Raw genomic sequence first — 20533 nt, forward strand, 5'->3', positions numbered from 1 at the left:
TGCCTTCTGGCTGCAGGCCTTTCAGATGCAAAGCCCAGGCCTCTGGGGTGGTACAAGGAAGCAACTTTTGTTGGGGAGCCATCAGCCAGGAGCAGAGCTAGTGTTCATTTTTCTTCCCTAGGGAGACCTGTGGTGGTCCCCAAGTCTCAAAACAGAGAGACAAAAGACCCAGAGCTGCTTCCCTGGTCCCACAGCCTCTCTACACTCCCCATCCAATATCTTTAACTTTCTAAAACCTATGACTCAACTACAGAGCAGGGACTTCCCAGGATTACAGCCCTCATGGCTATAGGGAGGGGTAGAGAGGGCTCTCTTCTGAACAGAGGACTTCTTATCTTCCCTTGGCCTCTGGTTTCCCAGTGAGGTTCTTAAACATCAGTGGCCCCTTTGCCACAACCACTACATGTCTGTTCATGGAAAAGAAACCACTGGGGCTTTTCTGCTCTGCAACTGACTGGACCATGCTTTGCTCCTCTGAGAGCATCTACATGGTTCCTCACAAAAAACATACCCAGACCAGGTTTGATGGTGGAAGGGGCTGGAGACATTCTGGAGACATTCTTGTCTCCCCTCTGATCCTGTCCTACATGCCTGGGGCTCTAAGGGAGAACCCAAAGGCCAGTTGCTGTTGAGCCTCTGCGTTTGGACATGGGGAACACCATGCCCACAGTTCTGACAGTCCTCAGTGGATTGCACCCTGCGCCTCTGCCTTCAGTTTGGAACGGAAAGAAGCAAATCTGGCAAGTTGTCTTGTCAGTCATCTTCCTGCCAAGTGGGAGGCAGAGGGAACCAATGCTCCCAAATTTCTTCACTGGAAGAGCCCAGCATGGGAGGGAAGCTGTCCAAAAACTGTATCTTCCTGCTGTCAGTGACCAGGTCAGGGGTCAGTTTTTGCTGGCAATCTTTTTCTTACGGGCAGAGACCAGGTCATAGAAAGGGTCCTGTGTGATGCTGGTCCTGGAAATAAGAGGAAATGAGAGAAAAATTAAGAGATTTAGTGCTGCAGGGCAGCACAGGCAACCTAACTGAACTTGCACAGAGAGACCACTCACCAAAATGTAGGACTGGAGATCTGCAGACCCACAGCAGAGACTTTAGCTGTGGCTAGAGATTCTCCAGAAGGGACCTTGAAACTCTTTGAAGTCAAGAGGTACCACAGTTGCTAGACTGCAAACATTTCTTTCCACCCCCTTTTTTCAAGCTCTGGTAGCCAAATAAACTGTGTGACCATTTGTCCTTGGGGCTGAACAAAGGCAAGCTCAGGCCTCCAGTTCTGATCTCCTCACCGTATTGCCTCAATCCATTCATCACGTTCTGCTGGTGTGGCTGCTGAGATCTTGTAGGACTGATGCTTGCCTTCAACCACCTTCCCATCCCCATCTGTTTTGCAGGCTTTGATCTTCTGTCCTTTGCAGTTGGGATTGAAGAGCTCAAAACAGTTCTGTCAGAAAGGGAATGAAATGGAGCAGTAGGGGAGAACAGGGTGGACCAAGGAAACTATGCTGCCTTCAACCATGGGTGACAGGCTCAGAGAGCTTCCAAACGGGAGGAGAGCATTCTGTCTCTGAAATGCAACAGATCCTTTCCTTCCCGATCCCAAGAATGCCCTTGAGTTAGATCTCCAGGCCACCCCTCTTAGGTAAACACACCCTTCCTGTAAGGGCTGGACACTAAAACAGGCTTTATGGAGAGATGGAGCTTCAACAGTTATCAGAAAACACCTTCTGGGATCTGTCACTGTGCTCCACTCATGAAGAGCGCTTCCCTGTTAAGTAGATGCAACATCCTCTCTTTTGCCTGCCACCACACAGACAGAAGGCACTTCTCCCAGAGTCATGCCACAGCAAAGAGTGGGTATCCATAGAAGATGCACAGGCAAAGAGTGTCACTTCCTGGGCAAGTTTCCTAACACCACAGCACTGTCTGGTCTACATGTGCTGTAACTCATTATGGAGAGTCCTGGGGAGAGAAATTGAATGCACATCTCCTGGTGCAGAATGAGTAAGGAGCCAGCTGTGTGCCCTCATCTCTGCCCCACTACGCGCACACACAAAACGCAGCCAGCCAAAGGATACGTCTCCATTCACACCAGATCTTCCCTAGTAAAGTACAATCATGTTTAGGTACCATCATGTTTAGATAGGGGACAAGGCAGTTTGGAATGGCACCTTCCCATTAGAAGCATAGTAAGAATAGGGTGTGTGCACCCTCTCCTCCCTCTGACCACATGAGAGCCTGTGTTGGCAGAGTACCAAGCAATGGAGACTTACTGGCTTTTTGGGATCATCCACCTTCCGGACTGATAGATTCTCCAGGGGGATAATGCCGAGAGGCTCTTTGTCCTGAAGGCAAGGAAACATGAATTAACACCCAACACGCTCCTCACACCTATGCCACTATTTACAGCCTCTCTGATTTCCCAGATGTGTGCCTTTGTGGGGGTGACAAGGGCAGTGTATGCCTGGGGAGACCATCTCCATTTACACAATGGGGAGCTTAGCTAATAGGAGATCACAGCAACTGCCGCAGTGTCCAACCTCTCCCCTCCTCAAGACCGGAGGCAAGGAAACAGCATAGGAGAGAAGGAAGGCCTGAGTTCAGTCTGGGAGCATAGGGTAGAAAGGAAGAGTTGCCCCCCTACCCTCTGCTCCTCCCTGGCCCCTCAGGGGCTCATAACCACCCAGGACACAGTTTCCCAACTGGGAGTTAAGCCTTTACCGTGGTATATTCAAAGTAGTACAGGCAGTTATCGGTCAGAATGAACCAACGGCGTTTCCAGGTTTTCACACGTCCTCCTAAAGGCAGCGAGGTTCAAAAGCCATTAGTCACACATTTTGCTGTCCTTCCCGACTCCCGAGCTCCAGACGTGCACACGCAGGCACACCCTCCCAGCTCTCCCGGTAGATCAGCCCCAAGGAGGCAACCGTGGTGCTCAGCGCTGGTCTGACGCCGTGTGGTGGACACGCACACACGGGGAGCCAATTTTCCTCTGACGGGGCTGGGAATAGGGAAGGATGAGGGGTATCTTTTCGAGTCCCTTTTTGAGCAGACAGAGCCGGCAGGAGCTGGGAGGAGGGCGCAAGCCTCTGGTTTCAACAGCAGGTGTCAGCCTCTCCCCACCGCAGCAGACGGGAGGGACGACCGCGGGGAGGCTGGTGGGTTCCCGGCAGAGATTTGTGGTGGGAGGCAGGCAGGCAGGTGGGGAATTCAGAGGAGCTAGGGGAATCCTCCTCCTTACCTAGTTTCAGGAGCCAGCCCTCACGGTTAGGGTTGAAGAAAGTATGGGTGAGGTCGTTCCCGTCATCCTCTGGTATGGAGAATGGCTCGTTCTTTATGCTCTCAAACAGATTCTGCCCCGGAGTGTTGGTGGGGGAAAGAGAGAGGGAAAGAGAAAGCAAGACAAGTTTCTGACAATGCTTGTACACAACTCCCCTAGGTCCATCTGGTTCATCACTCTGTTTCCACAGGGGCAGGCGCTGAATGGGAAGGGGAGCGGGCAGTGAACACTGGGGGTACAACAGCCCTCAGTCCACACCTGAGAGGGTGTCAAGGGGGATCACCAGCTCTTTTCTGCATTCTGCGTCAAAAAGAGAGACCCAGTCTGGAAAGTCACAAAAGTGCATGCACATCACGAAAGGCTGCAGAGGCCAAACCCAGCATGTCACATAATTGCTGCTGTGGGTAGTACTAAGGCACTGGGGGGGGAACACGACATGGCAGAGACTGCAGCCCCATTTAGACCCTGGGTTGGTGGCATCAAACACTCTGCTGAGAACTTGTATGTAGAGACCAACACACACAGCTATATGACCACAAGGAGGCATATTTCATAGAACCAAGGCTTTTGCACTGAGGGACACAAAAGGTGACATTCATAACAGCAGAGTGAGAGGGAGGCAGGTTAGTAGCTTTCAAGGGATGCAAAAATGTTGCTCACATCACTGGATTTGCCATCATTTATTACACAAATCCCAAGCCAAAAAAAAAAAAAGAAACTACAGGCTCCTGCAACTTCCCTCAAATTGCCTGAAAGAAATGACACTCTGGAGAAAAATCTAAAGCCTTTACCCTGAGGGGGTGCTGCTCAGCAAACTCAAGTGTGGGATGTAGTCAGCCTCTTTGACACAAGACACAAGCTATTCTCCCCAGGCTGGTTGGGTGAAGCTAGACACATGTAGGCAGGCTGCCCACTTCTACCTTGCCTCATAGGGCAGGTCCCATGTCTGCTGAGCCTTTGGGAAAATGGTAGCTCCAGCTTTGCTAATGAATGTGCTTCTATTCTGCATCTTCATCCTCTGGGATCAGAGACACCATGGACCTGCTGAGAGCTTTACAGATGCTGAAAAAGACTCTAACACTCATTTGGGCCTTGTGGGTTCTGCTCACTCAGAGATACATCCTGGTGTAAGAGAGGTCAGGCACTGGTGTCCTGACTGGTGTGAACACTGGAGTCAGCTGAGACATTTAGTAATGAACAAAGGAAAGGGATTCATAATCTGGGCCACAGTGACATTGTCTCACGCACACAGAGACACACAAGAAACAGACAGTCCCCTTGGGGGCTAGGACTTTCAAAGCTGGCCAAAAGAGTCAGGTCCCCAGCTGCCTCCCACAGAGGTGGGTGCCCCATTCACACAGTCTCATACCTACACGACACACAGACACCCACAGATCTCTCTCACACAGTTACAGTATCTGTTCCTCTCTCACATGGACACACTTAAAAGCACAAACTTTCTTAAACTGATACTGCTATTCCCCGAATGTTTCCAACCCCGTCTCTCTTGCTCCATGCCCTCAGCAACAAGCATGTGTGCAGCCCCTCTCCAAAGCAGTTTACACGTTTTCCAGCTTTGCTTTTGTACATACTGCCCTCTTTGCTTGTGCAGCCTTTCCCCTTGTACAGCAGAAGGTCAGTAGGCCTGTATTACACTGAGACCTGTGGACCTTTGCTTCTCAGTGGACCCCAAGCCAGCGAGAAAAGAGGGACCGATGAGAAAATGCGAGGTCTTCTTACCTTTAAGAGCTCTTCTGGCAGGTCCCCTCCATTGTCAATGCCTCTGTTGATGGATACAAACCTTTCAAAGGGGGGTTTGTCTTTCACATTGGGGTTGTGCAGGCTGGTGTTAAGCATGATGATAGAGAAGGACAGTATATAACAGGTATCTGGCAATGAGAAAGAAAACCAGGATGTGTGGCGCTTGTCTTAGAGGGCAGATCAATCCACACCCTAACAGGTGGCTTAGTTTCCAGTCACTAGAGAACAGCGTCATCCTCTCAGCTGTAGGAGGAAAAGGGAGATGTCCCTGCTGCTAGGAGAAAGAGGGACAGAGTTGATCACCTATGATGGAGGTTATTCCATCCCCTCAGGGTAATGGGGCAAGTTTGGCATATCTGGTCTGATAACGGCTCTCCCAGCAGGGAAGTTGCTACAGACCCATGTCTGTCAGTGCTATCCTTGCTGCAATGAGGTATACCTCATGTGGGGCTGGGAGCACTTCTCAAGTCTATTGCCCATGGGGATGGACTGGAGCACAGTAGCAAAAGGAGGGCTGAAGACCCTCAGCCTATTGAAAAGCTTCAGAGGAATTGGGCTGCTTCCTTCAGTTTAAGGGGAAACAGCCACACTTCCAAGTGATGCCCTCTGTGTTTTGTGAATGGAAAAGGAAGGCTCCTTTCTCCAGCAAACAGTGGAGCTCAGCTTTACAGGCCTTCTTCACAGAATCACAGAATCACTAAGGTTGGAAAAGACCTGTAAGATCATCAAGTCCAACCACCAACTAACACCACCATGCCCACTAAACCATGTCCCACAATGCCTCGTCCACACGTTCCTTGAACACCTCCAGTGATGGTGACTCCACCAGTTCCCTGGGCAGCTTATTCCAGTGTTTCACCACTCTCTCAGTAAAGAAATTTTCCTCATATCCAGCCTGAACCTCCCCTGGCACAACTTGAGGCCATCTCCTCTTGTCCTGTTGCTAGTCACTTGGGAGAAGGGACCAACACCCCCCATAAATACCTGTGGACTGGAATACTCCTGGATTACACTTGCAGTACCAGTTGGCAAAGGCCTCCATCATCCGGTCAATCTTCTGTGCTTCCCCAGGCAGCCGGAAGCTCCATAGGAACTGTCTATCAGGAGCAGCATGCCAGAGAGTTAGTCAGATTAGGTGCAAGGGACATTTATCCCTTCCCTCAACCCATGGGACATCATGAAAATAAAAGAAGTCATCCTGTCACACTGGTGAGACAACACAGTGCATGAAGCAGGACCTCCTCTGGGTCCCTTCCCTGGGTTCATCAGCCTCAAACACCCTAAAATCAGGAAGCAGAACTAAGCATCCTGGAAATCATGGCTCCTGTTCCCTAATGAGTGCCCTGCAAGACTTCTAGAGAAAGAGTCCTGCCAGGCAGCTGGCCTATAAGAAAACAAGATGCCCTAAGACAGAGTCTGTCACTGACATAACAGGCACTGTGGAAAGATGTGCTTCCTCATGCAAAAAATAACTTGTCCCATTCCCCCAGTCATTGAAGCCACAGTGACCCACTTTGCTTTTCCCATCTTCTCTGCACATGGCCAGTCCAGTCAAGGGACCATGAAAGAGTTCCCCCAGGAAGAGGTGTTAACACCTCACAGAGCAACAGTCTTGGAGCCAACACACGCAGTAGGGCCTTAGGAAGCCCCATTTCAGCCCAGTAGGGCTTCACAACCTTCCTGGGTGGTAAGACCCAGTGGCTGAGCAGTCTCCTGCTCCATCCCCTGCATCCTGCATGCTCACTCACCTCAGTGCCTGCACCAGGTTGAGGTTGGCAAACTGGTGACATGCCACAAAGGCTTGGAGGATCTGAATATTTGTGGGGTCCCTGGGAGAGGGTAGAGGGAAAAGGTCACAAGAGAGCTTTGACCCTGCTCAGTTTGGATGCCCCTTGGTGTGACAACATGCACCTGGCTCCATCTCAGCCTCCACTTCCCCTCCGACCAACAAGAAGCCAAGATGCACACTCTTGTCTGGGAAGACTGACCCCATTACAGGCCGGAGGAAAGGTGGCCCAAAGGGCCAGCCTCAGCCACACTCCAAAGCATACACACACACACACCCCCACCAGGGTGTACTGCCCACCCAGCCCACTGCAGTTTGAGGTATATTCAGTCTTGGCACCTGACTGAGGTCTGCCAGGGGTCATCTAAAATCGTGTTTGAGAGGGGCCAGGCAGGACAGGGCTTCCAAAGGGCCTCCTCCTCCTGGCTGGGTTGCTCACCTTCCTCCCAGGTAATCCCCAATGGCTGTCTTGTTCAGACCTTCACCCTTGTGGAGGAATTTAGCGATCTCCTGCAGGTCTGAGGACAATACCTGGTGCTCAATCAGGTACTGGATCCCCTGGGGGAGGAGAAGCAAGGCAGTGAAGGAGGACAGCTCTGTGGGCTGACGAGAAAGTAGGACCCCAACACCCTGATATCAGCCTTCCTTGGCTTTGATGATGTTGCCTCCATGTTACTTCCCAGCTCCGCAGCCCTTTTATGGGAGACCACAGCCATGTTCCCACCCTTATTCCATCCCTCTTCACCCACCATGGTGGGTCAGTCCCACTTCCACTTCATCCCTAGATTTGGATAAATATTCCACCGGGATGGAAACTCAAGCAAACAAAAAAGGGCAATGTAGATTAGAAGTCCAAAAAGGCAAAGTCAAAATAGTTAATTTTAACATTTTCAATCAAAATATCTTAGTGGTCTGTTCCTAAATGTAATTTTTTCCAAATTAACTTAACTTAAAGAAAAAAATGTCTGTTTAAAAGAAGGCATAATAAAAAAAAATACTCACACACAAATATGGGCTAGAGACAACTTAAAATTATTTTTTCCTAAATTTTCTTCTATGCCACAAAACAGAGAAGTCTGCAGTCTTTTCAGCTGCGTCCTCCCCAGCCAGTAAGGATGGAATAAGTTTTTTAAGGAATATAGAGTGTCTGAGTTGGGCTGTGCCTTTGCATCCACTCAACATCCTATTTTAGAGGGAATTTCATGATTTTCAAAGTCACAGAAAGTTGAGGTTTTGTTCAGATTCTTAACAACATCTAAAAACACCACCACTCTCCAGACCACATTGCAATTCTCCTCACAAAATACAATAAAGGAATGAAAATTGTTTTAGATCCATCAAAATGTTCTACTTCAACAGAATCAATTCACTTTGCCTTGTAATATATAAGAAACTATTTCTAAAATGCCCCAAAGAAAAAGCAGTTTCAAAAGAAGAAATTGAAATGTTTGTGAGATTTTTCCACCCTATTTTCCTTTCTTTTTCCCCAGATGGAATTTCAGTAAGACCAATTTAATTTTGCAAAGCATTGTGGTGATGATGGTACTCCATTTTCCAGAAGAAAATGTTTCTCCCAAAAGGTTTTATTCAGCCAGGTTCCTAACGCTTACCTCCTCTTGGCCTCAGTAACTTGCCCTGAGATCTTGGAGGTAGGAACTCATTTAAAGTATCAGCATTGCATGGATGAAGTGTAACCTTAGCAAGGAGGGGCAAAGAAAGTCCCTTGCATTGCAGCACCTCTCAGCCTATGGCATGTAGCAAAAGGGAAACAATATACAGAGATCTGCATAATATAGGCACATAGTATAACATTTCAACCAGGGTGATCGGCATTGAACTAAAAGCTTAACCGTTTTGGGGTCAGAATTATTTCAGGTGTTTCTGCACAGCATGGCACAGTGCCACAGAGAGAGATGCCTCTGGGGCCTTAAACCAAGGTCAGACAGAAAGACAAAATGAAACCTGCTCTCACACAGGCTGTAAGTACTGATATCACTGCTCTGAGGCAGCTCCCACTGGCAGAGGGATGTCCAGGGGACTGGCAAGCACTCCAGCTGTGGTGTGGGTACTGGGGAAGGCATCTTGAGGGTCTCAGCAGGGCAGAGGAGGAGGCATGAAAAGTTGTCACTCAGACCAGCAGTCACTCAAGATGCTAGCTGTGGTGGTTAGCTGATGATGAGCAATTGTTCAATCGCAGCTTGTGGTTTTCCTTACAGAGCTCAAAAATTGGTCTACCCGTGAGGAGGAAGGAAGAGGAAGCTGTCTTTCTCACACCTTCTGTACTTAATCATGATGATTTTAGAGCTTTCTGCAGAGGGCTGAAGGCTATGGAGTCTGGACCCCACTGGTCCAGAAAGTCCCAGCACATGGAAAACCTGGATTCACTCCACAGTCCAACCAGTACTAACAAAACCAAAACTACTTTGAAAATGACATAGGCAGCTTGTCCCCATCTGTTCTGAATGAGCCAAGGAACCTGACACACTCTCAAAACTTCTCACCATCTTCTTCCTTCATCCTCCCCCATCACATTATGGCCTATTCTCAGCCTCTCACAGGCGAGAAGAGCTGGGCTGAAGGAGATTTGGCTCTCTTGACACATGGCAGTGTTAAAACATCCTCCCTTTATTTCTCTTAGTTTTGGGTTGCATCTGATGGGATGGCTTATACGCATATGATGGGAGGCAACACAGCTTGATCATATCAGAAGACCTTATTCAGGGACACGATGGAGGGTGCTACTAACTGGAGACATAGTGAGGTAGGAAACCAGCCCCACAGTCCCATGTCATAGTTCCTTTGACATGGGTGGCTGCAAGTGGACCAGTAGCCAGGAGAAGCTCTTCCTCCCAGCTTTCTTCTCATAGGTGGAATGAGCAAAACCTACCTTTGCAGGGTCCATGTTGAATTTCTTCCGGCCCAGGGACAGAAATTTATCCCTCTGTGATAGTTTGCTGCAAACACAAAGAAGGAGGAAAGTCAAACTTAGAATAAAGGGCTGTTTCAATTCACTCACAAGGTAACTCAGATATCTCAAGGACAGGTGTCTGACTATCCAGGAATAAAGAGAAATCTCAGAGGAGAGAAGGGTATTCTTGGCCTCATTTCCCTGTCCTTGTTGTGATCCAAATCCCATTGGTGTTTTTGTTTTCTCAACATCAGGAGAAAGACTTTGTAAACAAAGGAATACCCATCTTGTCCCACTTGCCTGGTCTGCTCCCCAGGATTATTGTCTGCCTCTTGCCTCTCCTCTGCATTTTGGAAGCACTCAATCTCTGCAAACACTTCAGCAATCTCTTCCTTCAGCTTCTGCAAAAGAAATATCAGGAGGATGAAAGCGATGCAGGGGGAAACAGCAGACACATACAGAGCATGTCTTACTTCCCTCAATCATAGGAAAAGAACAGGTCTGATGGTCATGACCAGCCAAGGATGTCTATGAAATGGGCACTGCTCTGGGGTGACCCTGCAGGATTCCAGATGAAAACAATGGGAGAGAGGGGCAGAAGGATGTTCTCCTGTCTGTTGTCAATCAAGGCTGGAAAATCAAGCTTATCCAGTGTGGAAAGTGTCAGAGAACTCACCCCAGTGTTGATTTCAGTTCCTCAAACAATGTCAGATGCGAGACTCCTTCCACCATGCCCATTTCCTTCTAGCTTTTACTTTGCATAGCCCTGCTACACATCCAGGAAAGGGGAAGTGGAACCACTAACTGTGAAGTCAATATGAACCTGAAGTGGCCACATTGTGAAACAAAGAGTTTTTAACGTGCCTATCATTCAAATACCATTGAGCAGATACCTGTCTTTAGGTGGAGAAAGAATAGAGGAGGAGTCAAAGAAGAGTAATAACTGCCAAATTTTAAAAAATCAATTGTAGAATTCAGTTTCCTTTAGGCCCATGGCAGACCATGGCCTTCTTGGCTGGATATTCTGTGTTACCAAGGAAATGAAGTTGTTTATATCTCCTTGCTTCTGTCCTGCAGTTATGGTCCTCTTCAGAGCCAGAGTGTATCACAGCTCTCTTCCAGGAATCACCCAAATTCTTCCCCATGCAAACGAGAATAGGCAGGGGAAGATGGGTTGTTTTATGACAGATCTTGCCTCAACAAGGAGTGAGGATGTCATCACAGTATGCACCCAGATAGAGAAAGTGAAGTTCTCCAATATCCCATAATTTAAAAGAATTTCTGGATTTCAGTTTTGCTCTGGCCTTCATTCTGTTGTGCTTCATCAGTCTCCAGAGCTGGGAGTGTTCCTTACTAAGCTTTAGGTATTGCACAAACGTAACAAAGCCATGATCTTAGCTCCTGAATTTCAAGTGATTGTCAGTTTTGTTACGTTATTCATTGCTGTCTTTTCGCAGTGTAACCAGCAAGTCTAGACCTATCCTCTCCCCTCCTCCCTCTCCCCCATCAGACACCCCCCAAAGTCTTTGTGTTCAACGATATTGCTAGACACTTTCTGAAGAAATCCACTTGCGAAAATGTCTCTAGCTCTAGGTACTCTTTCACCTAAACTCATCCTCCTCCATTAGACAATTCATACCCTATTGGTTAATAGCTTTGGGATTTAGAGTATGGTTCTGTGTAGTCTAGCAGCTTTTCTCTGTCCATAGCGGGTAAAAAATGTAGTATTCTTATTCAAGTATCCTGCCTCCTACAGTGCCCATTGCCTGTTCTGAAAATTGAAGAGATAAGAACCACACACAAGCAAACCATGTGCACATACATTCATAGCTTGTTTTGCAAGAAGGGACAAGACACCATTCTGATTTGCAGCAGAGATGGTGCGTCTGGAAGCCTGAGATATAATAGGTAGTTTGCCTTAATCTTTTACGCAAGGAAGTATTACACCTATTCCCCAGGCATCTGGACGTCTTCACGTTGTGGGAAAATCAGTGCAAGTCCAATGATTCAGTGCACTAAGCTCTCTCAAATGGGAGACCACATTCCATCGTGGTGGAGGCAGAACAAAATAGAAAGTGTATGGCACCATGCATGACTGCGATGCAATATTACTGGCTGATTTTGAATCTGTCACTTTCAGACATTTTAGGAGTCAGTGGAGAAAATGTTTGGGTCTGCTAAAAGAAAAGAAGAAAAGCAAGTTCAACCATGGAAACTTGTGTGGAAGGTCCTGCCATCACACCTCTCTAAAGAGACAGGATCCTTCATGTAGGACTTGTTAGAGGTCCACAAATCAAAAAAAAGTTTGATAAACACAGGGGGATGCAGCAGGTAACTAGGACTGATATGTCATTAGCAGGTAATCACTAATAAAAAAAAATTATAAATGCTGAGCCAGATCCCTGCCAGTACCCATTTCCTTAATCCCAAAGATGCAATCCCAGCTCAACGCTGAAAATGAACTGACCAGCCTTTCTCAAATATCCTATTAAGTAGTTGATGACTCCTGCAACAGAAAGTACCACAGGTTGGATGTACACTGGTGGTAAATACGCCAGGACAGCCTGAAGTCCAGAATTCAAGTTGGATCATGCCAGAGCAAATGTCTCCTGTGCAGGAGCACTTATGCATGGCCTGGACTGTTATGTGAAGACACTGCTTGGTGAAGACAGTTTTGAGAAGGCTAGGCAGGCAGGAGGAACGGAATAGTCCTTACCTTAATGTCCTCCAAAAGCTCCTGTCTGTGCTGCCTGATTGTCTCTATTTCAGCCTCTTCAGCCTCACTCAAGTCAGTTGACTCTGGAAGAACAAAGGTGCCTGTGAGAATAGTACTGGGGCCAACATATCACAGGAAAAGCTGCTTCAACCTCTCAGTGCCTATCTTCTCCTAGGGTCATGCCACAGCAACTCTGATTTCTGTGTTTCAGCATCTATGTTCCCTGCTGTTGCAGCCACTGTGCCTCAGCTTTTCCCTGCAAATGGTTATCAGTCCAGAGCGAGCAGCACAGACCCATATAGCGCTCCTACTAGTCAGCCGCTGTGCTGGTAGCCCTCTGATGTAACCCTGCAGCAATCCACCCCACCTACTCAAGCAATTTTGCTCACTGTGAGCACAATGAAGAGGTCTTACCAAATGCTCTTTGGTGGTTTTTATGTCAGTCATCTTTAGGTACTGAAAAGCTGTGACCTAAATACTTCATCTACATCCAAACCTCCCATGAAGAGCCACTGGCTTCATGGATTGATCCACCACAGCTAGAGTCAGAAATGGCTTAAGAGAGAGAATTGAGGTTTTTCAAGTCTGAGGGCAGGGTCTGGGAGGGATGAAAGCCTTGCTGAAGAAGGAGTGTCTGTGGGAGTCTGTTGTTCTGTGGACTACAGACAATGCAGAAATATGAGTAGGCTTCCTTGTAATGTACAGGAAGATAAACAGATACCAGCAGAGCCAAGGTAACCACAAAATGATTCATAAAAGGCCTAGAAGAATTGGGGTGACAGTGCTGCTGCTAAATATAATCCAGGTGAAGCACAGCCTCTTCAGCAAGGAGGAAGGAGGCTGCAGCCCTAGAGAGGCAAGGCAGATGGTGAGCCCCAGGAAAAAACTAGGGGGCTCACACAAGGCTGAGAGCACTGGAGCTCCTGGCAGGTCACTGCAGAACTTGCAGACAGGGTCCTTGCTGCACCTAAACACTGTGAGACAAAGCTTCCCCCGGAAGCCAGGTCAGGTCACTGGATGCCCTGCTCCACTGTTTCATAAGCCAAAATCCCCTGGGCCTCCCATCTTCCTGGAAAAAGGGGAAGTGGCGCCAGCTGCCTTGGAAATTCTCTTAGCATGGATCTCACATGCAAAACAACTGCTATAAATATGAATGGGGAAAAAAGGGGAAGGAACCAGCCAAGACTGACAGAAGGAAAAGGGGACAAGGGCAGTTATTTCAGAGACCATATGCTTCTTTCCTGTCATGGCCACAACAGCTCAGACAGACCTGCCTTCCCCGGTCCTAATCTCTCCCCTGTCCTCCTGGCTGGTTGGGCTATGTCTGTCCTATTACTTTTCTCAGGCTGCAACCTCTCTCCCGTCGCTCATCCCACTGTTTTCAAGCATTGCATTTCCTGGGGAGAGGCTGCTGTGCCTCTGGGAGGAAAGCACTGGGCAAGGACCCAGCATGAAGCGAGGTCTGGGAAGGACCCATGTCCCCTCTGAGCTGTGCAAGCAGCCCTCGTGAAGAGCTGAAAGAAGCTGACTGCTGAAGCCGGTCAAGAGGGGAGGAAAACCTGTGGCATCCAGCAGCTCACAACAGCCAAATCTGTATCTGAGGGGAAAACAAACAAACAAGCAAGTAAACAAGCAAGCAAGCAAGCAAGCAAAAAACCAAAACCCAATCAACCAAACAAACAGAAACAACAACAAAAAACCCCATGCAGTGGCTTTGCTACTTGTTACGTGGGTTGCTGACTTCCCCTTGAATGTCAGCCCTGCGCCTGTGAGCGTTGCCTGGGTCTTTCAGCAGTGCCTTATGTCCCCCGCTGTTCTGGCATCTGCAGGAGATGAGGCCAGCCTCTCAGCCTCCCCAGCTTTATCTCTCTCACCCCTACAGAGAATTGTGGAATCACTGGGATGATTCCTTGACAAATTACCACTAAGACACTTTGTCCTATATTTCTTTCCACAAAAGCACCGTAGCAGGACATACCTGAGGAACCTCCCCTTCCCCCACCCCATCAGCAAAGTCTGTCGTGTGGCTGGTTGCTTTGCTTCAGTTGTTCTGTGTCTACTGAAGCAGCCTAAAGCATCTCAAAGAGACGTGAGGCTCCCAGAGGACAACATCTCACCCACACGACCCCCACTGAGACTGCAAATATCTCAGTCCCCTTCCTCCTGAACATCTGAAAACCCCAAATCCCAAGTGATTTACCTGTTCAGTTTGTCAAAATGTGGGAAGGACTGTGTGTGGGGAGGGTGGGGGAGAAAAAGCATATGAGTCATGGAGAAGGGGAGGGCATCAAGGGATAAAAAAACAGGAAAAGGTGAAATAGGGAGGAAAAAATGCATGGATCAAACTTTCAGAGCAATTTAGATTGAGCTGCAGAGAGGGTCCTTGTAAGGTTTCCTAAACAGCTTAAGTCCCTGATTGCCTTGGAAAATAATTCTGAGGTCACTGTCTGCACATTAGTCTGCTTCCCTAACAGAAGGCCTAATGCTCTGCTCAAGGCTGTTTTGAGGCTCTTCATCAATGTTATTGCACACATTGGGGTCTACAGTTAGGGGAAGTGAACACAAAAGGCTTGTTTGAGGAACCGTCCACAGAAAGGCAGAGAAGGCAGCAGAGGCAGCTGGGCAAGCAGCAGATGAGATGATGAAAGCAAGCTGCTTTGCCTTTCCTTCCCTCTCCATGTTGAGAAAGAGCCGAGCCGGCAGGAGAGGGATACTCTGAGTGAAGAACCGCCTGGCTCGCTCCAGACACTTGCAATGGCAGAGGGAATTCGTCCCTGCACCAGGAGACTGAGGAACGGCTTCAGACTTGTCAAAGTCCTCAGTACCACCAAGTTCCACTTCCCTCTAGAGCTAGGTCAGGACACAGATGAAGCATAGCCCTGGTCAGGGTTCTCTGCACAGGGGGAAATTTCACCCTGATGAAGAACACCCCATGAAAACACCCGCAGGTTTCAGGGGGATGCTGTCAGCCAAACCGGTGCTGAAATCTTCCAGTTCAGACACACAACATAAAAAACGGGCTAGCATCCTCTCCAAAGAGGACATGAAGTTGCTGCTTGGTATTTATTTTCAGAGACCAATTTTTGAAAGAAAAGCACACATCACGTCACATTTCTGGGGCTCACACCTGCTTTTGAGGTTGTTTCCCCACTCTCAAGTCAGTCCCAGATAGAAAGACCTGCCAGTTCTTCATGAATTGCCCAGGCTTGTATTTTTAGTGCTGTCAGTCAAAACAGAACAGACTTCAATTCCAGTTGTGGTGACTTACGCCCTCAGCCTCCCCATCTGGAGGGCAGGTCAGAGTTACCCAAAAGTCCGGGTACTCATGTGGCCAGCAAAGAGTACTGTGTTTGCTGGTCTCATTTCCCACTGCAAAGGGCTGTTCCGAGCTGTCCAGGTGCTAAGTGAGGCTTTTGGAGCACAGAGATAAGTGACAAGTGACTACCCAGGAGAACTGGAAGGATGGACTGCAGAAACAGCAGGCGAGTGTCATGAAGAATGACTGTGTCTGTAGCACTGTTACAGACCATCCACGTGCTACCCACCTACAGTATAACAGCAGAGGTTCAGCTGGCCCACTTGCAAGGCAACAAAAGGCTCTGAGTGTGGCTGCTAAAGGGTTTGGGCACCTCCACCCATGGCAACACACAAGAAGAGTAGCCTGATGGGCAACTTTTGCCTGAATGAGGCTGTCTGGTTGAAGAATTTCACTTGAAATTTCTTTTCTTTTTTGATATGGCTGCTGTGTCATCTCCAGCATAGACCACCACCTCCCCAGCCAGGTACCAGGCTGGTACCAGGCAGATAACAGGAGGCCTTCCAGCTCCTCAATTCCCTCCAGCCCGATCTGTCTCCCTCCTGCAGCCAGTCCACAGTTCTCTTCCAACTTGTATCAGAGGAAATTCAACATGGACATCATACAAGTTGAATTTGCACATTCCAGCTATCGGGGGAAAGGTGTGAAGAAGAATTTATGTTGTCTCCTGGTGCCCTTATCCCACATGACAACTTACAGCAATCAGGATAGCTGCCAGCCACTTTTGCCTATCGCTCTCACCCCACACATCCTAGCACATGATACCATGGTACCAGTCTGCTTTCCCACGTCTCACACACCCAGCTCAAGGATTTGGCATACTGGCTCTGTGGCCTTATCCAGACAGTCACCAGAGCGTCCTGAAGGAAGCTAGAAGAGGTCATCCACTGCAGGGAGGGCAGTCTCCCCACAGACATAGGTCTCAGCTACATGCAGCTAGGGCAGACAGGTACCTAACAGGACCGTTGTGTCTCCAGGTAGGAGTGACTCCAGAGAAAGGTGTATGTGCACCTTTGACCTTCAGGAAAATCATGCCACAACTGTGAAACTTGAAACACATCCAGGGCTCTAAAGCTCACTGGAAACCTGCATCTGGGGGCAGGCGTGGCTCCCAAGGTAGAGCAGCATCAAACATGCCCACTTTTCCATCCAGCTGTGAAGTGACAGGTTGGGTCTGAGCAAAGACATCAGTCAGGACCAGCACATCTCTTCAGGCATTGTCTGTCTCTGGGCTCTGCCTCTAGCCAGAGCTGAGCAAACCCACACTGTCCCTGAGCAGGATCTCATTGTGCTACTGCAGTGTGTAACTTTTGAGACATAATTAACTCAGTAACACATAACTTGAGTGAATGGCTGTGTCAGACCATCAGCTCTGAGAGCCTCAGTTTCTGTGGAATGCACACCCCAAAATAAGTAGCAAAACAAGAGGTACCCCCCTCCTCCTGCCCAGCTTGTCCTGCAGAAGCTTTATTCACACTTGCTTTCAGGTGGTGAGCACTGGGTGATCTGAAGAGACCTGCCTTCACCAACATGCATAGCCAGATGCTGGTAAGAGCTCAGCTCCCATAGGTCCCACCAATTTCCCTGACAAGCAAGGCTGGTATGTGGTTTGAGTGTGCCCTTTCCTTGGCTACCCGCCTAGGAGCTAAAAAGTGCAGAACAACTATTGAAACTGGGCACTGCTTTTTCCCCTCACTCTGTGCTCTATATCCTATATGCAAAAGCCTGTGAGGACGGAGTCAGACATAGCAGGGCCATTGCAAGATCCCTTTTCTTCCTGGCCCTTGTTCAGCCTATTCCCGTTCGGCTCTCCCTATCTGCTGCCTTTGCACAGACACACACTCAGAGCTTCCTCAGCCAGAGGCTAGAAATGTTCAAGTCTGGCAGTATGCCTTTCCCTGCTGAATCCCAGCCACTTTATCCACCACCTGCCAAAGCAGGAAATAAAACCTGAGATCTCTCTCGGTTCTTCAGATGTGGTGTATCTCCCCCCACCCACATCTGCCTTTTGAGATTATTTCAGGACCAGGCAGGCCCACCTGCAGGTCACTTGGAGTTGGTAGAACCCTAATACAGTCATTTACCATTAACATGGACATAAGCAAGAGAGACCCCAGTACAAGAAGCCTTGCAAGCATGTTGCACTGGGATATCCAACTACATGAGAGGCTCCGCAAATGCAAACCAGCTCCTTGGGGCTGTAGGGAAACACCACTGAGGAGATTGCAAGCCATGCCAGAGTTGCGTGAAGAGAAGGCAAAGCTTATAGGTGCTCATCCCAAGTGTCACATATACCCTTGATACCCCTGAGTCAGTTCTCAGCTCAGGATCACCAGCACAAGTTATCACAGCAGTAGACACTCTCAGCACAAAGGCCATTTAAATCAGTGGGAAAATTTCTCCTGATGTGAAAGGAGTTTGCTTACGGGAAAGCAAGTAAAAAGAAAACGATGCCTAACGCTGAAGGCTGACAAGCAGTTAACTGCACCACCAGGGATCTTCCACCATCCTATTACTCCAGCCACCAGCCACAGCATCCACTCCAGCTGCTGGGATTTCATGGTGTGCTCTGCCCCGTCGCACTGAACGCACAGCCCTCACAGAAAACAAGGCAAAAGATGGTCAAGGCTTACCAGTAGGACAAAAGTCCATCCTGAAGAGCACAATATATTTTCAAGAAAAGTGTTGTTCCTCCTTGCCTTCTGCTTGTTCAGATGCTTCACAGAACTGAAACAACTTGGAGCCAGTGACCAAGATCGCAGCAACATTAGGGGGGCGGGTTGCCCTGTGACTCCGCCCTTCCTCCCCTCGTCCCTCCGACCACATCTCATGAGTTTGCATCAGTGAAGGAAACTGTATGTGCATGCTGCTATGAGGTAGGAGGGGCTCCTTGGCTACTTCTGAAATGCAAATCCACAAATGCATTTCCATCCCAGCAGCTTTAGGGGGAATCTCTGAGCACACATCTGTGTTTGAGGGGACTGAAATGAGCAATGAGAGGCTGATAGTACCTCGGACTTTTGTCTGAGATACTCTGAGGAGAGAGGGGGGAAAAAAGGAAGTTCTTGATTCAGAAAACCCATCTGATTTGGGAAGTGGTTTCATTTTAAAGGAAAGATTATTCCTGTGTTAATTCTACAGCAGGGGGGGGGGGGGTGGGGGGTGGGGGGGGAGCAGAATGATGAACACTCCAAAACTGCAGGGTGGTTAGTGGAGGTGAGAACAGTCTTTTTCTTCTTTTCCCTCCCCCACTGCTCACTAAGTGACTTGTACTCTAAGTACTCCTTTCTTTCCCACTAACAAACTGTTTTTCTTGGGAAACCTCTGAAATCTAAGGAGGAAAAAAGTCTCTCAAGGTTTAGCGATATTCCTGCCAGTGGGAGAGCTGGCATTAGCAGGACAGTTTTGCAGGAACTTGTGCTGCTCTGTTCATTTGAGAGGCAGAGAGGAGCTCTTTTTCCTCCATCCTCTCCCCACAGCCCCCAAAGGCTGTACACTTCCCCTTGAGTTAGTTGTATTTGGTTGCCATGTGAGTTGTGTGGTAGTCCTCTGATGCAGGCAATGTGGGAAAAAAGCATGCAGGAGAGCACCACATCAGAGCCAGAAGAACTGGTGACTGTGAACAAACAGGTCAAGGTAAAATTCAAACAAGTTGTGATGCCCAAATAGGGCTCTTGCTTCCTCTGGCAGGACTGAAGCTGTAGAGGGACAGATCCTCTCCATGCATGAACTCTTACCTCTGAAGCACTCTACATACTTTGCTCCCTGACCTGTTGCTGTATTCACAGCAGGCCTTGAGCAGGACAGCAAAACTGGTCCTGACTTCTACCTACCACCTTTCCATGAGACAGCAAGGTAGAGTTTGCAAGAGCATTGCATGTTTAGAAAAATAAGAAATGACCCTCTGACTTGTTATGCAGTTGGAGCTAGCATCTGTGTACACTTGCCAACATTTAGAACAGGCTTCTGTGAGGCTGAAGGTCCTTGACTCACTAGGAAAGGAATAGCTACTACCTTCCCACATTCCCATTAACTGAGTCTGGTCTGAGATCCTCTGGAGAGAATAACTGGCCCTTTAAAAGTCTTGATGCAAAACGTAGGATCTGCCTGAACATGCTGGCTAAGGTCCATTGCTCTAGGGCCATTCAACCTCACAGAGAAAGACACAGATTGCCCTCCCTTCCTCTCAGTATCTTGCATTTGCTGTTACCTGTGGTTATGCTATAGGTTCATTGCTGTTACTGGAGAAGACAAGTGCTCCAATGAACCTTCAATGAAGAGTGGGATATATCCCAACCTTAAAGATGTCAAGGGGTGGCAGAAACTCAGAATGAATCCACACAGGCAACTATAGGAAGGGTCACAAATAACCTATGATCTTTAGGAGGAGTCAGAGGCAAACATTTAGCACTCACTTTCCATGGTCAGTGTCAATATTTTCAAAGAAGGTGCTAGGAGCTTAGTTGGGAGGGATAAAAGGAAGGAGAAGAGAGTGAGCTTTATTAACACAAACTGATTTCAAACCATTACACCCATGTCTGCACTGACCTTCATTACACCCAATGTCCATGCTTAAAATTTATCAGAGTCTTGCCTGTGGGTCATGAATTGCCAAAAGCCCACCCCTTGCAAACTCAATTTCTGTCTTGAGAGTCTGGGCCACATCAGAGGAGAATTCACTGCCCCACAGTCCGGCCCACTGCCCCAGTTTCTGCACTGGCCCTGGGTCCAGCCTATCACCTCCAGTCCTTCGATCATTGTTTTCCAGA

The 20533-nt window shown here is 48.4% G+C and overlaps 1 protein-coding gene across 1 annotated transcript; it reads right to left on the minus strand.

Annotated features, from left to right (window-relative positions):
- Positions 1-882: 882 nt before the first annotated feature.
- Positions 883-18416, minus strand: CYTH4 (cytohesin 4). The gene is made up of 13 exons (XM_009810571.2): positions 18398-18416; positions 12449-12531; positions 10033-10133; positions 9712-9778; positions 7264-7382; positions 6787-6867; positions 6023-6135; positions 5018-5166; positions 3239-3350; positions 2719-2795; positions 2271-2342; positions 1287-1441; positions 883-957 (listed from the first exon to the last, which is right to left on the minus strand). The coding sequence occupies exons 1-13, from the start codon at positions 18414-18416 to the stop codon at positions 885-887; spliced, it is 1221 nt and encodes a 406-aa protein (XP_009808873.1). The 3' UTR covers positions 883-884.
- Positions 18417-20533: the final 2117 nt, after the last annotated feature.

This window comes from Gavia stellata, chromosome 4, assembly GCF_030936135.1.
Source record: "Gavia stellata isolate bGavSte3 chromosome 4, bGavSte3.hap2, whole genome shotgun sequence".
Taxonomy (NCBI): domain Eukaryota; kingdom Metazoa; phylum Chordata; class Aves; order Gaviiformes; family Gaviidae; genus Gavia; species Gavia stellata.

Bases quoted from the DNA above. Each gene is read 5' to 3' on its own strand.
- CYTH4 (XM_009810571.2), bottom strand. The intron at 3,351-5,017 runs GTAAGAAGACCT...ACTCCGGGGCAG, and splicing joins TGCCAGAAGAGCTCTTAAAG to AATCTGTTTGAGAGCATAAA. The intron at 1,442-2,270 runs GTAAGTCTCCAT...CCTTTCTGACAG, and splicing joins TGGATGATCCCAAAAAGCCA to AACTGTTTTGAGCTCTTCAA.